Source organism: Melospiza melodia, chromosome 5 (genome assembly GCF_035770615.1).
Source record: "Melospiza melodia melodia isolate bMelMel2 chromosome 5, bMelMel2.pri, whole genome shotgun sequence".
NCBI classification, from domain to species: Eukaryota; Metazoa; Chordata; class Aves; order Passeriformes; family Passerellidae; genus Melospiza; species Melospiza melodia.
This window is the reverse complement of record NC_086198.1, coordinates 76,595,769-76,620,085: the sequence shown is the minus strand read 5'-3', so window position 1 is coordinate 76,620,085 and position 24,317 is coordinate 76,595,769. Positions and strand designations below refer to the sequence as shown.

At 41.5% G+C, this 24,317-nt stretch overlaps 2 protein-coding genes across 6 annotated transcripts in view; one reads left to right on the top strand and one right to left on the bottom strand.

Annotated features, from left to right (window-relative positions):
- The window catches only part of ZFYVE28 (zinc finger FYVE-type containing 28), a 146,397-nt gene extending 129,544 nt beyond the window's left edge, over positions 1-16,853 (bottom strand). For 4 of the 5 annotated variants that reach the window (XM_063157506.1, XM_063157507.1, XM_063157508.1 and 1 more), the window contains exon 1: positions 16,690-16,808. In XM_063157506.1, coding sequence (XP_063013576.1) covers positions 16,690-16,728 — 39 coding nt within the window. In that variant the 5' untranslated portion in view covers positions 16,729-16,808. Of the gene's footprint in view, positions 1-16,689 lie in introns of all 5 variants that reach the window. The other variant, XM_063157510.1, reaches the window with a different exon arrangement.
- A 692-nt stretch (positions 16,854-17,545) lies between these two features.
- Positions 17,546-24,317, top strand: part of CFAP99 (cilia and flagella associated protein 99) — a 52,910-nt gene continuing 46,138 nt past the window's right edge. Inside the window, exons 1-2 of the mRNA XM_063157505.1 lie at positions 17,546-17,639; positions 20,281-20,405. Of these exons, the coding sequence (XP_063013575.1) occupies positions 17,546-17,639; positions 20,281-20,405 (219 nt within the window). The remainder of the gene's footprint in view (positions 17,640-20,280; positions 20,406-24,317) is intronic.

The following is a 24,317-nucleotide window of genomic DNA, read 5'->3' as shown; positions in this document are numbered from 1 at the left end:
TGCCATTAAAAGCATTCTGGCACCAACAAGAATACCATTATTAAAAAACTGTATGAAAGCACTCAAACCAAGTTTTTGTGAATATTAGTAAAAACAAATCAAGCAAATATTTTTATTCTTGGAAGCTATTATACCTTTAAAACAACAATTCAGGATACCTGATGTTCTTCTCACAAGATAAAAGGACAAAGTCAGAAGAGAAAAACAGACTAAAACAACATGATCATTACTGTGAACATTCTCTAGTTTCAGGCTTACTTAATTTTTTTTTCAGAAGAATGGGACTTCAGGAAAGGTCAGAAACTGGAGGAATCCAAAATAGCCTATACATACTCTTAACTGATAGCTAAGACATTTCCATTCTCTGCCATCTCTACAATCTGAGTTATTTTTCTGGGGGAGGGCAAAGCACAAAAGTACCTCTTCCATTGAAAACACTACACTACTACTTCAACTGCTGAAAGCAGATTTGCCAGCTCACTTGAGGAATTCCAAGAGGAGCAAGACTTGCAGGGAGGGATGTGACTTGCCCTGCTTAGCAGTCAGCAGAAAGCATAAGAGGCAAGCTCTTCTAGGAGAAAAGTCACACTAAAATGTAGCTACAGATGCTCCAGACTGTCTCAGCAGAAGTGTCTTTCACTTCCTCCATGTGGGAAGCAGAGAAGCCTCACCAGGCTAAAGTTAGCCTTTCAATAGCTTGGCAGAACCTCTTGCCTTGGAAAACAGAGGAGTGCTCCTCCCTCCCTGCAACTCTTGGGAGCCCACATAACTGCAAGTACTCTGTCTGCAAATGGAGAAGGCAGAACAAGCCAGTGCAGCTTTATTTTAAAGCTTTATGGCTTTGGAAGATGAGGCTGCTCAAGGAGTGCTCAGTGACAGCAGCACAGACACGGAACAGGACACTGGCAGAGCAGCAGCAGCCCTGGCTCTCCTCATGCGCCACCATCTCCAATGGAACCTGCAAAATTACTCAATTACTTCTTTCTTTCATCAACTCACAGGTACCTTCTGGAAACCTCTACCACAATAATGTATAAGAATAAACAGCTCCACTCTGGATTTGGGTTAGTTTCATTATAGAGAGGAAGCTATAACTGTCTCTTCAGAGAAAACCTTCTTCAGAGACTTCTCTAAAAATAGCCTAAAGCCTATCCAACCTCTCATGAAAAGAAAACCTTCCAGGATGCTTCAAAATAGCATTTTAGAAGCCAAAGCAGAACAAAACCTAAATCAGCAAATGTAGCTATATTCCAAGTATCCAGAGTCAAAGCTTCTGTGTAAAAAAGTAATCTTCCCAGATGAATTTCCCCCACCAAAACTGAAGATTCCTTATGCTCATCATAAAAAATCCCCCCACACCATGCACCCACACACAAACCTGCCAAGAAGACTTAGAATGAAACAGAACAAACCCTTTTTCAAGGTGTACGGTCCAATAAATAAATATCAGTCATTGAACACAAAAAGTTAACTGTCAAAATCTGTCCTTCCTGAAAAAAGGATTGGAAAAAAAATCTGCCTTTTTATTTCCTGACTTTAAAAAAAATAAAAAAAAATATATTAACCTCACAGCCTCATTCAATACCTTCAGTCACATCATGTGTACTTAGGTTCTCTCTCAGGTCTTTGCTCATGTTCTGCTTTTGACCTAAGGCAATCTCATTCAATATGGAAGAATGTGAAGTTTTTAACTGCACTTTGTAAGAAGTTCACGAATGCACAGGTTTGGAAATGTTCATTTCCCCAATATTACAAAAGATTCAATTTCACAGACGAACTTTATGTAGTTGCTGTCGCCAAGAGTAATCCCACTTGTCTCAATCCTCCATCCCCAGCCCTGCACACCTGGCTGGCAGCTCTTGGATGAGAACAGCTCATCTGGCCCTTCACTGTCAAAGTGATTTAATCAGCAAATGTGGGGAGAGAGGCTTTCCAAGGGGCAAAAAGAGGAGTGGGAAAGTGTTCAGTTCTCCTTACACTTGTCCAAACTGCCTCCTTCCAGGCTGAGTCAGCTCACAAGGGCTCCAACAAACAGCAAAGTTGGAGGAGCAGGGGGAAAGAGGCCAGAATTGGTCACAGTGCTGCCAGGCTGCTTTAGATTGGCCCTGGGAGTTGGAAGGGAACCACTTACAAATGCAGAGCAATAGGCTGTCCAGAGAGATGGTGAAAACCATTTTTACCAAGGAAGAATACGTCAGCAACAGGCCCTTGCACCCCAGGGACAACAGTGCATCCTGAGCAGTGCTGGCAAGGAGAGGGAAGTAAATCTGCCTTCCAGTCAGGGCTAGGGAGGCATCTGGAGGGCTGGGTCCAGCTCTGGACCTGCTAGTAAAGGGACAGCATGGACATACCAGAGGGAGGTTATCTGAGGATGATGATTTTGGCCTAGAAACATCTGTCATGCTAGGACAGAAGTAGAACAGATCAGCCTGGAGATCAGCTCAGAGTGGATCATATCCATGTATATAAATATCAGATGGGAGGATGGAAAGAATACTCAGAGACTTGTGGTGATACCTAGTGAGAGCAAGAGGCAGTAGATACAAACTGAAATATGAGAAATTTCATCCAAACATCAGGAAATTTATTTTTACTCGAAAGGTGACTGAGCATTGTCACAGGGCTGCTCAGAGAGGTTGTGGAGTGTCCATCTTTAGAGGCATTTGAAGCCTGACTAGAGCTGGTCCTGAAAAGCCAAGGGGCATGGACTAGACAATTTTAACAGGTCTGTTCCAATGTCACCCTCTGCCCAGTTCTGTGATTATCATAGCTACAAATCATCTATCATGTGCAAAAAGCTATGACAGTATCACCCAAAACCAGGCAATTCTTCATAGACAATGAATTCCTATATGCTTCATTAGTTATCATGACAATATCCTGAATGAATCCTTCAAACATATTGAAGGAACACAAAGAATGCTTGACATGATTCTGGTATAAATACTATGACTGATTTAGTAAAAAAAGGCAAGAATTAAATTCCTGTTGTACATTAGGAAGAGCATTCACCTACAAAAACAGCTCCCATGCTCATGGATCAGCTGTGTAGTCTCAAACCTTACCACACTCTTGTGCAAATCACAGCAGCTCACACCAAGGAGGGTCAGCAAATTAGAGGAAACCCAAACATTTGCAAAAAGGCCACAGCATTGGAAATACATTTGGTCACTTCTTTCCCAACTGGCCTGAAGCAATACCCCAGCATGACACCAGCAATTAGCCTGTTGCTGAACGTGGAGCTGTGACATGACTCAAAGGTCACCTAATCCTGAAACCTGAGATCACGAGCCAGCAAACTGGCAGTTCAAAAGGCAATACTTCTTCAGCTTTTCTCCTCAGTTTGTTAAATAGCATTATAACTTGCCTGTCACACAGATCTAATTCTCACACCATTCCCAGTGGACATTTTACTTTTCAGTCTGAACTTCAATGAACCTACAGCAACTGCTGAGAGTTTTCTTTTCAGGAGAGGTGCAGTAGGATAACAGCCACAAAAGGTCTACAACATGCTAATTAATTCTTTTCCCTACAGACTACTATCATACTTTGATGGGCCTAGAGAGCAGCATAAAGCACCCAGATACTTAATTTTTCTTTTTGAATATTCATTCCATTAATCCATCACCAGAAATGTACAAAGCTCATTTAAATATTATTATGAGGCTGCAGAGGGTGCTCCAACACTGCTTAATAGACAGTTTCTATTCAATCCCATATTCCTCAGCAAATCCCTCACTGAAACAATTAGGATTTGGAAATAATTCTAAAGGCTGGTTAAGAACTGACTTCCCTTAACACCTTGCTTTATCCAGAGAGAAAAGTGACAAGAATCACAAAAGAAATTCTCCTCCCCACACCAACATAAGGTGTTATCAGTGGAAATAGCATCAGGAATGCAGCCCTTCTCCAGCACATTGCCTTTTTCCTGCATCTAATTGCTCCACATGGATCTCATGGACTGGGGAGCAGGGAAAGCAGGCACACAGATATGGAAACACTTTATGGAATATCATTCTCCATATTGCTTTTAAGTTGCTCGAGCAAATAACGTCCCCAGAAGCAGCAGCTGCTGCTTTAAGAGTTGCTCCTCCAGAAGAGCAAAACTTTCAGCTCTTTTTGTGACCACTGAGTGCCACTATAAAGCAGTGCAGTGCCACTCAGTGCAGAATGCAGTGACTTGTGCAGGTACTCCTTGCTTTACTGGAGAGATGGGAGCAGGAATCTACAAAGTAAGAGTACCTCTACTTGTGTATCCCAGATGTTACTTTTTTATTTAGCTGTGCAGAAGTTTTATTTGGTAGCTTGCAAAATACAAAGTACAAGGCAAAAGAGGAAAAAAACTACTTTTGGTTAAAATTAACAAGGATTTGTATTCTCCTCTTTCTTACAGTTTTCTAAATCTCATTACAGTAAGCACACAGTGAAAAATATTACAGTATCTGACAATACTGTCATTTCAATATATTAATTCTGAGCCAGCTGATGAAAATTAAATAGAGGAAATGCTTTTAAAGTATTTAACTTTTTTTAATGTTTAAATAGTGTAATTAGCCAATCTTTTACTCTACTAGTTCCAAGCCCAAAATTAACAAGTTTTAGGTTTGATAATTCACATATGGAATTCGAAACAGAGAACAGATATGCCAAACTCACAGTAAAGCATGCACCACACACCTTCACAGCTCCTTTTGGTAAAAACAACTAGCTCAAAGCACCATGCAGTTCAATAATGGAAACCTTGTCCTTTGCATAAATATCACAGCCTTGCCCTGCTACTCCTGCAGAGGTTTGCTTCCAACACGTGCTACCTGTGCCTCTAACATCTTGCAACAAGATTACTTGCACTAACATTTTATACAAGGTCTGCACCTTAATGTCACCTAAAAATAACTTTGGGTGAGCCTACTTTATGCTAAGGAATTGAATCAGAAGCCCAACTCTCAGTCCCACATGACTTCACCTGGGTTTCAGAGTGGCCCCTGTGTAACAGAAATGAACACCATCCACACAAAACACAGAACAATACAATTGGCACAATTTGGGTTGGGATTTCATTTTACCAGTATTTATACTATGAGTAGAACATAAAACAGAAGCCCAACTCCACAGCTGGTACAAGGGAATATAAAGACCACCCTGCCCCCAAAGGAGGAGTTCGTGCTGCCCCCTCTCCCCAGTTAAGCTGATAACTGAGCCTGTAAAACTATATATTATAAAAGGAAGTTTCCTGTGCTAGAAAGATGATCCAATGCAAGACACAGCTACACAACTTCCAACACCAACATCAGGGAAGTAAGACAGGAGCACATGGCTGCAAGCTGAAAAACCAGCTGAGCACCAGCAGCATTTCTGCACTTTCATTACTGTCCTGGTTGACTTAAAATTCACAAGGGGAGTGCACAAAACTTCTTGATGAGTGTCAGGTATCCTGGACACTTGAGACAGGCAAATATGTCTCTCTTTGCACCAATACATTTGATCATATCTTATTTACAGAAGATTTCAGTCACACAATAGAAAAGTTACCTAATAGGCAGTAAAAGGAGGGAGTAATAAACAGTGTGTAATAACAGGGTTCAAGTAACCAGACTGAGTAACTAAAATCCACATCCTATCATGAGTTTGCAAGAACAGGTTCAAAGGTTAAGATTAGTCATTACTTATAAAACTTTTATCCAACACTGTAAAGCCTGTTTACAGTACAGGTACCAGCACTTAGCATCTAATTCCTGTTTTACTATGCAGCATTGCATCAGTAACTTGATTTCACAAAGAGCAAACAAAAAATAAAATCTGGAAGTAAAAGGCCCCACCTCATTTGAGGACCCACACCCTCCAAATTACAGAAGCATTTTAGTGGAAGGAAACCCTTTTTTTTCCCCCTCGGAAGTTTTGCAATTCCATATACACCAGAGATGCTACCACGAGGGGGAGATGAGAAAGACAGAACTAACTGGAGGGATGGCTAGTGAGGCATCACTTTAACCATGACTAATTAACAGTTGAAAATCACCATTACCTATCTCCCATATGTTCTCATTTGTAAGGAGGAGCTGGACACTGAATCTAAACATATGGCAACAGTAAGTTGCACTCCAATCTTTGAATAGCAAAGTACAGACAATCTGCTCTATTGCTTCAGCTGTAAAATGATATTGCAGGGTAACCTAAAAGGAAAAATCATCTCATAAAAAGCACTGGAGAGAAAGAAGTGGCAAATAAGGAATAAAATGGCTGAGAAACCCCCAAATTAAGCTTTTCTGGCTAGTTTGGCTATTGACCTACATTTAGGGCACCAAATAACCCCTGCTCACCTTCACGCCTCAGTCCCCATTTCAGAGACAGGAAGCATGACTATTTGTATTTGAAAGATGCACAGATGATACCCAAGTTTTGGATCACACACAACATGCAGGCACATGTGGATACATACAGACTGAGAATTGACTGTAAAAAGAGCTGGAACCAACCTCACAACATTTCACTGCTTGACCTGACTGATAACAAATGACTCTGGGCTTAAGCAAAAATTGTGCATATCTTTCCTACAGTAAAGCTAATGTTCCCAGGAGAAAGGTTGTCACCTCTTAACTCTTCAGGATTACTCGTGAATTATTGTCTTACATAGCATATGATTTCTCACAAAGTACGCATTTCTACCAGACACATTGCTTTCCTAAATTAATCAAAAAGCAAATCAAGCTGATCAAATGCACTGAACAAGTCAGATATTATATAATAGACAACCTCTTTGTTTCACACAGAAATAAACACAATGAGGCACCTACAATTCACTAACACTACTTTGTTAACATCAGAACAGTAGATTATATATCCATGAAGACAGATATACATATACTACACTGAGAAATTAACACATTTCTATTGCAGAGCAAAACATGGGTTTAATGTTTTCACACAGGAAAGGATGTAGTCTTTATAAAGATTCATTCATTTTCGGAAAAAAAATGCATCCCAGTTTCATTTCCAAAAATACTTCAAAATTCAGAAGTAAGAGTTATTTTAACATTAACTTACTGGTCTATTGCATCAATTATACACAGGACTGTCTACTATGAAACTGCCAAACAGTAGCTCTCAAATTTCAATAGGAAAAGAAATAAACTGAAAAACAATTACAACCTAAGACTAAAGCTTCCTGAAATAAACTAATTGTCAAAGGAAGTAGTGTGGCAAATTAATTGAGAAAATACAACTTTAAAAATCACTGGACAAAAAAAAATTGTCAACAGAATCCAGACTCTAAAATAAAGATAAATGCCTAAATGCCCAATAAGAAGCCTTGCTTCCTTGTCTCTTCTAGTGAGAGAAGTGAAGGGAAAAAAGCCTACTGCCTTTCTACTTCAGTCTCTGTCTTCCTACTGCCACCACTACTATCAGGTCTAGTATTTGTCAAGTATCCTGACTGAAATCAAGGAGGAAAGAAACTTACAGCAGGTTTGCAATTATGCACAAAACCCCACCAAAAAATCTAAGTGGAAGTAATGTCAAGGAAACAGGAAACATTGCAAGCAGTAAACAAAACTTTTGCACACAAGGGTATGATATAGCCTAGGGGGAAAAATGAAAAAGAAACCAGCAAAAATTTAAAAACCAAATAACAGCAAAGCAAAACAAAAACCAGCCATAAAAAACAGTCTTACTGAAAATGGAATATTTTCTGTAGATATAATATTCTCTTCAAATACACTTAGTCAGTTGCTTCAACAAAACCATAACAAAGCAATTACTAAAATACAATAAAAATACCAAAGATACCCTTCCATAAAATAACTCCAGAAGACCACCAGAATAGCTGAAAGCAGACTCTCCAACAGGAACACATCAGTTCTCAGCCACTTCAATACAAAGAAAACACTAGCCAAATTAACAATTAACACCCATGAGCACCTGTCAGTGCACAATAAGCACTATTTAACATAAGGCCTCTTCCAATTATTTCGTGCTGATCATGACATAACTTCCTTATGCTCAACTTTCTACAAAAAAAGTAAGATAGCTGTGCAGTGCAGAGAAGATCATAGGTTCCTCAAAAGAACAGTGCTACCTATGGTCTTGAGAACAAACCTTTAGATCCAGCCAAACTCTCCAGCATGAACATTCATATCAAAGAGAAACAGACTTAAAGAAAAATCACTGCAATCAAAATTACAGCCACAAAAACAAGACCTGTGTGTACACTTGCAATCAGCACCCATGGCACCACAACGTCTTTACAGGACCTCATGTAACCACCACTCATCACCAAAGGACACAGAAAAAGCCAGCTGCCATTCCCACTTCATCTCTTCCACCTTGGTGAGGACCTGCAAGATTCCTTAAAATACACAGCAAAATAAATCACAGGTTCCAGATGAGATTTGAAGGCCCTGTGCATTTTTGCCTGTTCCTTACATCATTCTAACTCTTCCTTATTCTGTAAGGGCTTCCATCCATCCTGTACCATAAAATTATATCAACTCCATCAAGACATTTTTGTAATGTAGTTGACTAGACCAGATGTCCTGGTCCAGCTTTACAAAAAATACTTAGAAAATAAACATTAAATACCTAGCAATGCAGACATCCACTCTCTATACAGGCATCTTGAAAATAAAGTAAAAAGCAGACAGTGCTTTGAGAGGATTTGGAAGGTTTACAGGAAGAATGCTGGTATGTTCTCATTGGTATGCTAAGAGCACACAGGCTTCAACAACTGGACCAACACAGAAAGGTAAAATTTCTGCCTGCAGATTGGTGCTTATAGAAGGAGAATTAGACAAAGATATTACTATGACAGCCCTCACCATTCATAAAAAACTTTATTAGATGACAAAGATCCAAAAGCCAATTCTAGACAAACATTCAAGACTCCTTTCAAGCTCAGGTCATTTCTTGGCAGGAAACAATAACCTGAGAAAACTGTGGTTTTGAACATCTGATGAACTTCAAAATGCCAGGAAATGTTTCCTACATTAAAAGGCTACAAACGAAGGTGAGAATTGGAAGAATGCAAAGCAAAAATGCAGAACACCCTGAGCATCCAGTTAGTTCAGCCACCTATGATTCTCAGAGATCAAAGTGCCCCTTGATGACAGGAATTAACACATTCCAGCATAAACATCACCCTGATTTAAATTAACCTGTGTTCTATTTCAAAATAAAGAGCAGGCATTTTGAAAGAGCAGGAGAGTCATCCCCCCTTTTTCCTATTTCAAACTATTCTTCTTCCATTTCTATGCCAAGTCTTTTTTTAACCCCATCTTCTTCACCTGTCTCCTCCAGTTTCTTTTCCCCCAGTTGCTTCCCTTTCATTCATTCACCCAGAACGGTGCACCCAGTACTGATGTGATGCCCACTCTTACATTATTCATTCCGAATGGTCATCAAGTATGAATAAAGACCCTACAAGAGAAGAAAAACAAGCTTGTGGCCTACCAAGACTAAGCAAAGTGCAGGCACAACTCAGCTCCTGTTTATCAGCTTTTCAGGGTATCTTATTCCTAAACAGTATCAAAAGCAGCAACAGCAATGCAGGAGAGGGTGGTGAATGTGTAGAGGGACCAGAGGAAGAACCACCATCTATGGGATGAGGAAGGTGAAGAGGAATTGTCAGGCTAGAGGCCTAAACAGTAATGCAAAAAAGCCACTAACTACTGGAGTGACAGCAGGAAAGCCTTACAGGCTGCAGGGCAGGACAGACAAACAGGATGTTGTAAGTCTGACCCTCGTCATCAAAACAAATAAATAAGAGCAAGGCCTTACAGTCACTCCAGCAAGGCATACTGAGCCAGGAATACATTGTAGTTAAGTTGTCCAAACATTCTATCTCCCAAAAAAACCCTCATTCTTTGCTCCACCCTAAATTTAGACTTCTAGAAAATGCATCACAACTTCTGTCACTCACCTGTTCTCAAGAGGCAGGCAGCTGACACTGCCTCAAAGGAAACCCATATCCTGTGACCCTGAGCTGTCCACCAGAGCCAGGCTCAGGGTGTGCTTGAGCTGACTTGGGGGCAGCCCGAGTCTGCAGGACTCAAGGGCCTCAGCTAGCAGGGAATGCAGCAGCTTAGGCTGAATGCAAGCAGGGCCACATGGCCATCACACCAGTGACCCCAGCTTGTCATCTGAGATACAATGAATGGTTGGAATATTGAGTAAGTTCAAGAGGAAAACAAAGACTCAGCTGAGAACAGGTAAGACAGACTCAAATTTAGCATCATTCTCCAGTATAACAATCAAGCTGGAGAAACTTGCTCTTTTACATTGCACCGTGAAGGTGGGTCAGCCTTCAAATGGGAGCCAAATAAACATACACAGCCTTCAATTAATTTATTTTTAACACTATTATTTAAAAATAGTTCTACTGAATTAATTTAAGTCAATGTTGCCAGCACAACTGCCAGGAAAGTAGATCATCATAACTATTAAAGCAGTTAAATGCAGCACATTAACAGCATTTGCACTGTTTATTTTTCAGTTAGTTCAGTAACAAAATGTTCTACTGGGGTCCAGGGCTGAGATATTCTTAGTGGGAGTTTTTTTGTCATTTCTCTAAAATAACCTAGGACAAATGCATTGTGATTTCTAAGAAGTAATTTTTTTGTAAATTCTGTTAAGTACCATCACATTGTGGGAGGAGAACAACAGAATCTAAACATCCAAATCAGGTTTCCTGGAGAAACACCAGAGGACGAGTCTGCAGGACAAGGGACACATTAGGTAACACCACTATTCCTTTCTTCAGAACATTTAGAAAACGTTCTCCATTGGAATCAAACTCAGCTTTAAGCACTGAGAAGACAGCAGTCATGGAAACCAGAAGTATGAATTAATTGAAAAATTGTTAGTCATTTAAAAGAAACAACTTAATGAGCTGTTGAATTATAAGAGCACAATCTGTAGCTCAACAAACTCCTGTGCTGCAGACTACCAAACTTTTTTAAAGAGTCCAGAAGAAACAGCAGTTTCCATTTGTCTCTTCTTTGTCCCCGGGCATCTGCTGCAGGACAGATAAAGAGATAACCACCAGACATTACACCAGGCTAGATGGGCCCTGGATCTGATACATTTTGATTCTGCTCACAGCAATCCACATCAAAAAAATCATTTCACAAGGTACAAATACATTTCACACCAGAGTAATTAAAAACAAACAAGCAATTCTCTTAGTCAATTGCAATAGTGGCCTCCTTCCCTTTTTCAGCTACAGGTAAACCAAGGCTAAGGAACAATATCACTGCAGGTAATTGTCTTGATTGAGCTGCAGTGCTACAGTACATCAGCAAAGAATTATAAGCTCCCACACTTGTGTTCAAACCACTAGATGGTGCTTCTAAAATGAAGCAATTCAATATGCAAAACTCTGAATAATGCATGATGATTTATAAGTTGCCTTCCTCAGGATTGTTATCAATAACACTGATTAATGTAGTTAAATAGCTGCAGACTCTGATCAGAGAGGGGCAACAAGAATAATTACACAGATAAGTGAGATCAAAGAGCTGATCATTAAAACAGTGACTTTTCAAAAACCCAGTAACAGCTGTTTTCTCAAGTAAGAAAAACTCCTCAATCTTCTGTCTTGAAAGTCATTAGTTGCTAATATATATATTACACTAAATAAAAAATTTTGTTCACAGACTGCTGTGCCCAAAGGTTTTGAATACTGTATGGCACCAGTCAAATGAAAGTAAGTTATAAATAGCTTTTACCTGTTCTTTCACTGCTCATTTAAAGACATTTTTCCCAAGAATAAACTTGCTCTAATTCTCTTCTGTGAACAGCAAACCTGTCACTTTCAAGATTTGGAAATCATAGCTAAAATAAGATGCTAGCTGCTTTCCATCTATCACTGGGAAATCATCCTTCCTTTTTTATTCACTCCCCCAAACTAGTATCAATAGTTGCTTGGCAATTAAAGCAGCTTTGTCCTTTTTCATTTCTGACCATTTCCATCCATTTAAATGCTGCTCAAAATAATTCTCTCTCCTACTGCATCTCATTCTACTGACCCAATTTTAAAAATGCTTTTTGCATTTTGTTAAGCACAGTTAACTGTGTACTTTTTTACTACCTTCCATTCTTCTAATGAACTTTGATTCATATTTAAAATCCCTTTTTCTACTTACAATCTTTTCCTACAAAAAATCCTGCAAACATGTTTCTTTTCATACCATTAAAGAAAACAAATCAGCTATTTCCTATCGTACTTACCATCTTTTACTTTTTGGAGTCAGCTCTGCCACTAAGTAACCCTCACAAGGTTGCTGAGGAAGATTATTCCTTGTGAAGTTTTTGATGTTCAACATTCACCTAGGATTTCTAGGACTTCTTTTCTTTCTTTTTTTTTTTTTTTTTTTTTTTTTTGAGCACTTCTCCTCGTGCAAAGTAATACAGAATCTCCTAGAGGTTATTTGGCTATTTTTGAGTTTTGCCACTGGCTCTCACTTCTCTACTTAAAGTGATTGCTCTAGATTCACTACGCATACTCTCTTCATCTTGCTTGCTTATTCCAAGATACCCTTTTACTATCTATTAAGCCTTTTTTTAATTAGCATACCTTTCTGCTGTTTCAAGTCCTTTAACAACTATTAGTAGCAACAATTATTACTAGCTATGGCTCATTTTCATAGAAATATAGCTAAGAAAAAGCTTAAAAACAGTACGAAAAAGGCACTCCATACAGGCATAAAAACAAGCCTCCTCCAAGTACCTGCCATTCCACTTACCCCTAAATGCTATTTCTGCTCACAGAGCACCACTGCAGACACACATTAATAGGCAGCAAGAACCTCTTGAAGATGTAGCTGCTAATCCAGCTGCAGAAAGCAATTATCAGATTTAAGAAACCCACGAACAGTATTTCAGAACAAACACATGGGAAGAAAGCAACTCCAGTTCTCAGCATCTCAAGCACTCCAGGGGGAGAAGATGCTCAGCCTCTGAAGGGTGTGGAAGAGCTGTGCTGAGTACCCACTTGTCAGCAAGTGCTCACTCCCAGCTCCAAGTTGGGGCCATTTCCTGAACCCACCCTCACATGCCCATGGGAGTTAGAGCCTCTGACTTACAGCAGGACTGAGGGCACAGCTGCACTTCGGTCAGCCTCAGAGGAGGGGTGTTAAAAACCACACCTACAAAACCTCCAGACTTGGTGCGTATTTTGTGAGCATCCTTTAACTGGAGCCAGGCATTCTCAAAGCAGTAGCTTTACTAGCAGCAACTACAGATTTGGACTCGCTTACAGGAACATAAGAAATTCTTTACTTAACTGCTTGAAGTTCACATTTACTATGTGAAAGAAACTAGGAGCAAAAAAAACCTCAGACATATAAACACCAAATAAGCAATATTTTTAAAATAAAAATATGAAAAATAAACAGACACTGAAGATGCTTCGGTCTGTTATGTTAAAACATATTCAAGTTGTGGTTAGACACAGACTTTTTTTCTCCCCATCATACACAAAACAGCTCTTTCAAAATATCAATAAACATGAGCTCAATTCAAAGCAGGTAGCCCTGTGAGCTAGTTATCCATGCATTTTTCAAGCTAGTCTCCAGATTTAAGCAGCAGCATTCACAGAAATTGTTCTGAATTCTTTGGACATCAAATGCATTTCAAAGCTCTGCAAAGCCAGCCCAGTTCTGTATTTTGGCTGGAGGCTCAGATCTGCTGGGAGCAGGTTCTGGCCAGACACCTGTGGAATGCTCCAGCAGGTACAAGATAAGAAATTCCCTGAAGTGGCAGGGAACACTTCTAATGTATCTGTGCACACAGACAAATATCTTGATTTAGACAGGATCATTCTTTTGTCTCAGAAGGTGGTGGTGCCTGGGAAGCCTGCAGTGTCCTGAGGAGGTCAAACATCGAGTAACAATTGTTCCACCGATGTGCTGCAATTCAAGAACACTACTGCTTCAAATCACCCCTCAGCAAAAGCTTCAGAGGCAAACACCATCCTCCCTCCAAACACTTAAAAAGGCATTGAATCCACAGTCCCCAAAAGCAAAACACATATTACAGACAACACTTTAAAAATTAAACAACAATCAATGTGGCACAGGAGGCTGGAAACAAAATCTTGTCTCTGCTCTGTCTCCAACACATCAGTAAAAAGTCTGCCTCCCAGCAGCTCCACAGATCACGTCACTGCTATTTATTCCATTCTCTGCTCACCTCCACCACGGGCACTGGATCTGCTCTGTTAGAATGTGGCAGATCAGCATAGCTGAGGAACAGAGCTGGGCAGGAAAAGCACTGACTGAACACGGGTCCAGGGAAGTCGTGCTGCTCTCGTGACATGCTCCCAACATTAGTCAAGACTTTCCACTTCCTACACCCACATTTTCTCTGCCATTCTTGGTGTGTTCAAACAGAGGCAGCAGTTACCAAGTAAATATCCTTGCCTGGATGCAGGTCCTGCATCTTGCAGTAATGATTACCCCAAGACTTCTGTGAATCCACCTTGTTATGCACTCTGCTCTATTCCATTTCCTTGTCTTCACCATTTAAAAGGATTAAGCTGAATTAATTTACATATTTTGGGGCTGTGCTTTTTCAGGGATGAATTATGAAATAGTTCCCCTAGGATTAAGCTAAACCATATATTCAGGTTTCTGAGCAGGCTGTACTAAGAATTTGCTGCACTCTGATGCCATCCCACCCCTCACCTTCAGAAATCCCTCTGAAAAGCCAGCAAAGCTCTGGGCCAAACATCCAGTGGTGCCAAAATCTGCTGCCATGGAGAAGTCCTATTATATGGCTCTAGGATCTGGAATACTTTAGAAGTATTCCCGATTACTGGGAGTAGCAAAATCTACCTGATAAAATGCACCTGGAGCCCACAGTGCCTAACAGAGGGTTACAAGCAACAAAAATCCTGAGACCTGAGAGCCTCAACCAGAATAAATATTCAGCAAAGTCCTCTTCAAAATGCATTACATTCAAAACAGACCCTGGAACCCACTGATCTTTTGGGTAGGAATCCTTGCAAATTCCTTTAAGTAGAAAAGCAAGCAATAAACTAGGAAAGGTACAGTCTCTACATGTGAAATCCTCTGTCTCACCCTCTATAAAAGAAGTGCTATTCAAACCTCTGTGTATTTAATGACATGATCCACACCCACTCAACAGCACACCAGGAAAAATGACTTTTTCTAAAGCTCTTACAATTCGCCAGCATCCCATTCTGAATGCCAGAACAAAAATGATGTTGCAAGCTACTGAAACTAAGAAAAACTGTTGGCAAAGGTACAAATACACAACAAAAAGCAGTGGTGCTGGTTCCAAACCAACAGCAATAGGTGCTCCTGGTTTGAGGCCCAGTGTCACACAACAGGCTTGAAAAGTTCCTTCAACCCAGAGAAGTCCCACAGAACTTTAAGTGTACATTGTTTGATACAGACCCTAAATGCCAAACACATACCTTACAACAAAGGGATAGTATATTAAAAAACAAGTTTTATCACAAAAATATAAAATCTCTATTAGAAAGAAAAACAATGTGAAGTTGAATGACTTTTGTTTAAAAAAAAGTGAAAAGGCCATATTCACAAAGATTTCCTCTGCATTTAAGATGAACAGTATTTCTTTTTATTCATTAACTATTCTTCCCTTAGTTTTTCCCCCGTATAAAAGATATAAAAATAAGAAAATCCAACGAAAGTTATCTATAACTTATTACTGTATTTTTGGTTACCTAATTTCTATATTATTTCCCTTGCAGTTATTAGCAGTAATATCTGACAATTATGTGCTCTTCAGTGGTACTCAAGAGTTAGGACTACATGTAATATCCATAATGCCAGCATAATATGAACTTTTATTTTGCAGTATCACCTCTGCTTTTTTTTTTTTTTTTTTTCCCACTGCAACACACCAGCTATAATTCAGCCAAAAGAACCGAGTACATGGAAGGTTTACAAACTGAGACCCAACATTGATAATAAAGCACAGAAAAAAACGACAGATAGTGACCAACAGGAGCCAAAATTAAATCAAACACTTCAGAAAGTGCATAACGATACTGACTGCTATAATACCTGGACAAGAAAAAGATGTTATAGATGTTCGAAACCAGTAATGCCCTTGATTTACGAGCCGAACATCACATGCCAAACAAGATCACCCTCCAGACAGTTGTTACTTAACTCGAGCCAGAAGATGATAATTTCATCGCAAAGCAAACTGCGATTCTTGGATTCCTTCCAAGAATTTCAAAGCGAGAAGGGCACAAAACGCTCACCTACAGAGCACCTTCCAATAAACCTCCTAACTTGCCAAGTTTCCAGGTGCGCACACACAGCGCTAATGGCACAACAGGAGCGCCCGACCATCTCCGGGCTCGGGGCTGGGCGCAGCCCGCAGCGCAGCCGGGAGCGCTGCCCGGGCACGGCCGCCAGCCCCGCAGCCCCTCGGCGGTGCCGGGCAGAGCCCCGAGCCCGCCCCGGGCGGGAGCAGCCCCGCGGCCGCCGCTCTGCTTTGTCATCCCCGCCGCAGCGGGCGCCGCGCTCCGGCCGCGGCCGCCGGGACCCGCCGAGCGCCCGCGGGCTCCGCTCGCCCCTCACGGCGCCTCCCGCCGCGGAGCGCCCCGCGGCTGCACGCCCGGCTCCGCCGCCAACCGCGTCCCGACTTCAGCCGCGGGGTGACGGTGCCCCCGGGCAGCGGCGGCTCCTCGCAACTTGCCTTGGGTTTGTACAGCCACTTTCGGAACCTGTTCATCATCACCGCGGCCGCTGACACCCCACTGCCGCCGCCGCCACGGGAGCTGCCGGCTCCGCAGCCGCGCCGCTCACAGGAGTGAGGCGAGCCGTGCCCCTCGCTGGGAGCCTCCGCCGGGTCGCGTTCTCCTCCTGCGCCGCCGCCTGGTCCCGCGGAGCGGCCGCCGGGCGCTCCCGTCAGCGCAGGGACCGTCCGGCAGCTCCGCGCGCTCCGCGCCGCCCCGACCGCCCCCAAAACATTGCGCGGCCGGCGGCAGCGCCGCCCCACCGCGCATGCGCGACACCGCCCCCGCGCCCTCCCTTCCCCACCCAATCGGGGGGAGGACCGGGACGGGCCAGAGCAGTCGCCCCGCCCACCCGGCTCCTCATTTGCGTAACACGCGAAGGGGGAGGGGAGACTGCGTGCCGCGTAGGCCACGCCCCGGCGAACGCCTTGTTGCAGTGGCTGCCGGGAGTTGTAGTTTTCTGCGGGCCGAGCTGAGCGCGTCCGCTCGGGAATCGCAGGCTCTACCTGCTGCCGCCAGCGCTGTCCGTGCCCCGGAAACCGGCGCGTCACCGACCGCTGGCTGCCCGTGAGCCGAAACACCGCGGGGGGAGAGGCACTAGCTCCTTGGCAACGGCAGCAAACAACCGCCGCCATCTTGTTTCTCCGCTCCTGAAGTTCCGGGTCCCAGATCGCGCCGTTTGGCAACACTGAGGCGGGCTCGCAGCAGGACTACAGCTCCCAGCAGCCCTCGCGCTCCTTGGCAACGGGGCGCGCGGGGTTCCTGCGCCTGGAGGGACACGGACGGCACGGGCCCGGTGGGAGCGCTGGGAGCGGGATGGGGAGCGCCGGGAACAGCCGGGAGCGGCAGCGGCAGCGGCGGGGACAGCCGGGAGCGGCAGCGGCAGCGGCGGTGCAAGGCAGATGTGGCCGTACGTGACACCTCCGGAAGGAGCCGGGTGCAATCCCCGTTGTGTTCAAGTGGCGGGTGCCACGGGCAGGCTCGTGGCTCCTTCGTCCCTTTATTTTCACACAATCATGGAATCACAGAAGGGTTTGGGTAGGAAGGAACCCTGAAGTTCACCCGTCCCCAACGCCCCGGCCATGGGCAGGGACACTTCCACCGTCCCAGATCGCTCCAAGCCCCGTCCAGCCTGGCCTTGAGCGCTGCCAGGGATGCGGCAGCCACAGCTTCTCTGGGCAGCCTGTGCCAGGGCCTCACCACCCTCAAGGGAAGAATTCCTCCTCAATATCTAATCTAAACCTGCTCTCTTTTAGTGTTCATATTCATTAGGGGTTCATAAGTACAACAGAAAATATCAAGGGGGCTGTGTTACACTGTGGACAGGGTTGCTGGGCTTTGCTCCCTGAAATTTTGACAGCCTTGGTGTCCATTTGCTAACCCACCTCATAAACATAACACAATTTATTTGCAGAAGGTTTTATACAATAAGTATTTAATTGTAGAGTTCTACAAGATAAGAGATAAAAAACACCATGTCATGTTAAGGAAAACACTTGCAGTAGGTATGCAAAACATTGAAATACATGAAAATTAAAATCCTCAAGGTGAACATTTTCCATCTGATCTGTCTGAATTTTGCAGGGAGGCTTAGTTCAGCTCTTTTTAAGAAGGACAGCTTCCATTAGAGGAAATGCAATCTCAGTCTTTCTAGGCTGGGAATGTGGGAGCAGATGTAAAACCTGAAAGAACCTTTCAGGTCACTGAAACCAATTCCTACAATTGTGGCCACTCTTATCCTGTGTAATTGCTTTCAAAATATCTCCAATCTCCACTGTAAAATAAGGTTAAATCAGGTTCTCACCTCCTATAATTGAAATCTACACCTGATAATGGAAGAAAAATGCTGCCATTTTATATGCAGTATAAATTTATGTCATTTTTATACATAAGAATTGGAGTAGTTTTCTAAATGATTGTGTGAAAATAAGGGTGTATATCATACCAAAAGCATTTTATTCCTGATGTGTATATTTTAAAACATTGACAATAATAATAGCAGGTTCTTTAATTAGAAGTGGGGTCCTTTCTATTAAGAACCCCTGTATGTTCAGAGATCTGAAGGCTCTACTACAGATCTTAGTTTTCACATTCCAGTTTGGGGGTTTAATGATTGTTATTTGGGGGGAGGCGTGGATATCAGAGCATGAGAACTCAGATTTATTACTGGTATGCCAGAAGAAAAAGCATTTGTTACTGGCAGAGCTGTTGGAGCCTGAATTATGATTCAGTCTGAAGTACAGAGATATTTCTCCCTCGCTTAACCAAAATCCCTTGTGAGTATAAGAGCCTTGGCAGGTTCTTACCTGAGAAACAAATGATTCTCAGAGGAGTGGAGTAAGTGATTCCTTTGCACAGTGGTGCCTCTTTCTGTATTTGCCATCCCTGGTCATGATCCAACCCTGTTTTGCTGGACTTTTTTTTTATTTGGATATTTTGTCTGGATCATAATAGACACCTAAATGGCTATATTGAACATAATCACAGACAAACTCTTTTTTTCAGTTATTTGAGATTAGTAATGAAAAGTGCTATTTAGGCAGTTATTGAGTAAGATGGTGCTGAAAGGCAGAGTACAATACCACTGTGTCTGGAAATATTATCCTAATATTTAAAAGCAATAAATTAATTCTGTTTACCACAGTGGGAATGAATCATCTGGATCAGGCATTCTTTTCTGACATCAAAATACGACAATATATATAGAATACAAGAATTGTTTTCAAAATTACATTTTTATTTTCACTGTGGAAAGTTACTTTTGTGCTCATTTTTTCCCATTGCTAAACCAGATTAATGACTTTCAGGCCTGATAATTGCTGTCATTGTTCCTTCATACACAACAACATGTGTGTGTAGGAACAAATGCATTATAGCTCTTGTCATCTGAACATTAAAATCGAGGTAACAAGTCCTACACATTCTCAGACATATGGGTAAGGCTTCATTTGAGTTAGACAAAATCCAGTTAATTCACAAGGAAAGCATCAAGCATAAATACTGAACTGCTGTGCCTTCAGAATGCTTGGCAGTGGCCCAGACCACTGAAATGCTGTGATCATGGCCCAGCCTGCTGACCAACAGTCATTGCTTCCTTAGAATTCCTCTCTGTTCCTGTTCTTTTGTTTCTTTTGAAAAACAGGCTGTTTACAGCAACATGTGATGAAATTTAAGACTAAAATTTTGCTTTCTGATACATCTCAGTGGGAAGAGCAGTGTGTTAAGGAGGACCTGTATGCACACAGGCAAAATCCATACTTTTTTTCTATATTATCTTTAATTCTATTTTGTCAAATAACCTGGTGCAGTAACATGTATCCTTAAGATATTTTGAGATACTTACAATATGTAATTTTGTCTTCTATTTTCTCACTGTTTGTACTGTATTTTCATTTCTCCTGTCAGCTGTTCTGAGTAACTGTGGTTTTGAAAGCTTGACCTAAATGTTTTCTTCTACATTACTGCAGTGTAACTTCTGTATGAGCCTATCACCATGCATTATGCCACAACTGATGGAGGCACAAAAAAATAATGATTTTCTGTATTTATAGGATTCTCCATGGTGAAGATGGTCAGCCATAGAGAACTTATTGCACTCATAGTGCAACACCTTAACAAGTTTAACCCTGAAAATCAGAGCTTGGAGGATTTCCTGAATGAATCAGCTGTGATTCAGGTATATTAAGTTTTGGTTGATCTTATACAGTTTACTTTGTTACTGTGTGATTTTAAATGCAAAGGTATCTGTTTTCTAACATGTTGTTGTAACTTTTATTGATTCCCCTACAGTGACATTTTTTGTTCATGAGTAAAGTCCAGATTTCTTATGGTTATCACCAGAAAACAAGGCAGTAAAGATCAGAGGGATTGAAAAACTGCTTGGATAGCAACAAGAGGAAGGAAAAAAAAAAACAACCACCTTCTAAAATTGATGAGATAGTCATAGGGAAGACTTCTGTTCCACTTCTGACAAAGCTGTTTTGAGGATTCTTGTTCTTTTCTTCCTTCAAAGCAGAAGTTTCTGACAGCACCACCCATTTGTATGTACAAATGCAGTTCAGAAGCTGAGTCACAGGATCAGGTATTCTTGCTTTGAGGACATAAGTGCCCACCAGAACAGTGTGATAGAAGGACAGTGACAATAAATCAGCCAGCAGATTCTAATTTAATACTGCAAGTAACCAGAGCATGATTTTCCCATTTGTGTCTGTTCTGGCTGAAGCAGTTTCCATCCCTTCCTGACCACAGTGTGTCACCTCTCTGTCCTCAGTGTCACCCTGACTTGTGCTGAGGCAGCTGGTGGAGTCAATCAGCTTTAGCAAACCACCAAGGGAAGCCAGTAATGTTGTTTAGACTGCTATTGTGTGTGTGTGCCATTGTTATCAAGTGGCATTGTTGGAGCCCTGATTCCACACTGCCATGTGGCTCCAGTGCTCATTTCCCCTTCTGACAATAAGGGATAAACCACTGCTGTTCCAGTCTGACAGTCTTTTGCATTGATTTTGCATAAATACAATGACTAAAAGAATATAAAACCGTGGAGGTGTGATAAGAAAGCTGGGGCTGAGCAGTGGCTTCACACTCATTCCTTGGGTGCTTGCCTTCTCCAGGAGTTGCCACTCAGGTCCCTTCTTTCCTGCCCTCCTGCCTTGTAGTCCTGGCATAACTCTTTGTGATTCATATTCTGAATTACATCAGGGAACTGATCCAGTTTCAAAATAATCATTTTTCACTGGGCAGAGAGCAAGTAAATCCAGTTACCACTGCTGCCAAAATAAATGCTTATAAAAATGAATCTTAAGATCATTGTTCTTCTCAGCCCACGAAAACTAGTAAAAAGACAAAACTCCAGTAACTCCATTAGAGAAATATGAATCTAAAGTTTCATAATAAACCCTTTCAGAAGGGGAAGGACAAGGAGGATAGCTGAGGCCAGAGGTAAGGCCAAAATCTTTCTCTGGGCTAGTTTTTGGTCACCTACTACACAGGATTTATCAAAGAAAGTAAAAAGACCTGTGTTTGTATAAAATTCAGCTTTGTTTCAGTAGCATGGGTGATTCAAATTCATTATTAAAAACTTACTTCTTTCTTTTCTGTTTCATAAGAGGCATATGATCCTAAAAATATTGTAGGATTTTTTGTACACATGATTTCCAGGCTTGGTAACTTACCAATTAGCCAATATTAACTAACCCATGCAGAAACTTCCTTCAGTTTGTATCCTGATTTACAGCCTGGCTCTAAACCACAAACTAGATTCATAACTGTTTGTTTCATGCCAGCAGCATAACTAATAGCAAAGCTCAAGTTGTCTACTGACCAAAAAAATCAGGACAGTCAGATTCCAAGAGATCAAATCTAAGTAATTACAAGACACAGCTCCAAATTTATTTATTTGCTGACCTAGATGTGCAGTATATCACACTCAACTCCTCTACAAGTCTTCTGTTCTTCTAAATACTTTTAGTAGTTTTCCATGCCCTCAGTGTGCATTCAGATGTTAACACTGTAGGTTTCATTCATGGTGTATATCTTTATTGTACTTGGATGGCTTAGAGTCTTTATGTCTTCTAATGTGATATCTCAGGTGTCTTGTTTAGTTCTTTGATAACTTGTTGATGGTCTCTATAACATATCCTCCTTAGCCTATTGTTCACCTGTCTGGGGATGTTCCTGGTGAAACCAAGAATTTTGGGCTAGATTATTTCTCTCAAAATAAAAACACAGTACACCCAAGTCATTCCAGAACAGATTCAAGGAGTTCAGCACCCCACTGGCAGGGGCTGCAGGAGCCACTGTGATGCCAGTCTTGTCAAGTGCCAGATGCTCAAAATAAGAACCTCTGACAGCCACACATTGTCACCTGAATTGCCAGGAGCCAAGGACACTTTGCAGAGCAAAACCTCTGTCAGAATAAAGTAGATTTTAAGAGCAATATAAGTATATGTAGGAACTGATTGAAACGAAACAAAATTATTCCTTTGGAAATCTAATAAAGGAAATGAAGAGATGGGCATCCTTGGCTGATCAGAAATGGGGAAGACAGCAGTAAAGAGTAAGAAATGAAATGCAGAATGGAACTGAGTTGTGAAGCATCTTGACAGGCAGCTTTAGTTTTATGTGCTAGAATCAACTGTGAGATGGTAGGTGGAGTAAGTGGGTCAAATCAATGGACTGGCAGGATGAACTTAACAGTAGCATTCCAGATGGTTGGTTTACTGAGATGGGGTTGGTTAAACCCACAACAGAGACACTTATTTCAATGAAATAGAAAATTCTGAGACACTAACTTAGATTTTTAGCTAGGAAGTGATAGGAAAATACTATTTGAAATATACTGTTCAAAAAGAGTGAAGAAGATGTGCACATGAACTGGTGATGATGTCCTGGGGAGTAATCTGCGTGAAAAATGACCTCTGGAGTTATGGGTTTGACTGACAGGCTGGGTGGCAATAGCACCAATAACTGAGGAAAGAAGTAGCATAAGAATGCTGAAGCTTTGTACTGTTGAAATTAAACTGACAACAATGAGAAGGAAATGTCACAGAGAAGAGGTAGAATCCTAGGCTGAAGTTTAGAGTTCTTATTTGTGTACAAGATAAATGGGAATATGTTGTGAAAGGAAGTTGGATGCAGTGCTACAGGAGGGAGTCTGGAGGGCACAATCTGTCTTGATCCAAATATCCCTGTCAACCATTTACCAACAGCATGAGACCATTCTTGTGGGAATCCGTGCAAATTAAAGCCATAAAAATAGCTGGTGAACTGAGGCACAGGAAAACAAGTGAAAGTGGGCAAACAATTATATTTTAAAGTGAAGGACTTTACAATATGAATGTATAAAAAAAGAAAGAGGCAAGAAATAAATTGTGATGAAGCCATCAGGTTGAAAATACACTTGCTTTGCAAATGATAGTAAGAAGGAATTGATAGATTTCCATATTGTATCTTTCACTAAGCATACAGTCAGTCATTGTTGAATATTCTGATCAAAATCCATTGGGTTTCTTTCAGTTTCACTCTGCTGCTCCAAAGGTGACAATAGTTCAGAGCACAGTCAATCTACGCAAGATTTTATTTTTAATTTCTAGATGCACCTTAGGTTATGTAAATAATTAAAACAAAAGTCAAAATACATGATTATGTGAAATAGTATATTTTGGTCTTCCATAAAAACTATGTAGAAATGTTTATATTTTGACAGTGCACAATGGCACTTTACTGTAGAGGTTTGGAATACTCTGCTACCCAAATAGTGAGTGGATGGCAGAGAAGGATAAACTGAGTTCTGTTCTATGATCCATCATTTTTCTATCCCTGTCCTTTCTCTTGCCCTCAAGTTTACTTGCCCAGGTGTCTTTATTTAACCTGTCCCAGTTCATTCTCTTCAAGTGGTTGGTTCCAGTGCTGTTGTCCCTGTGCAGCAAGTCCTGCTCACCTCTTTGGTATTGTTCTGCTCACCTCAAATTCTTTCCCATTCAGTTCCAATCTCTACTGTACCTCAATCAAGTGAGAAATCTCTCCCTCTCTCTTTCCAAACTGAAGCCCACAAGAGGCAGATGCCACAGAAGATAGGTGAGACAGGATC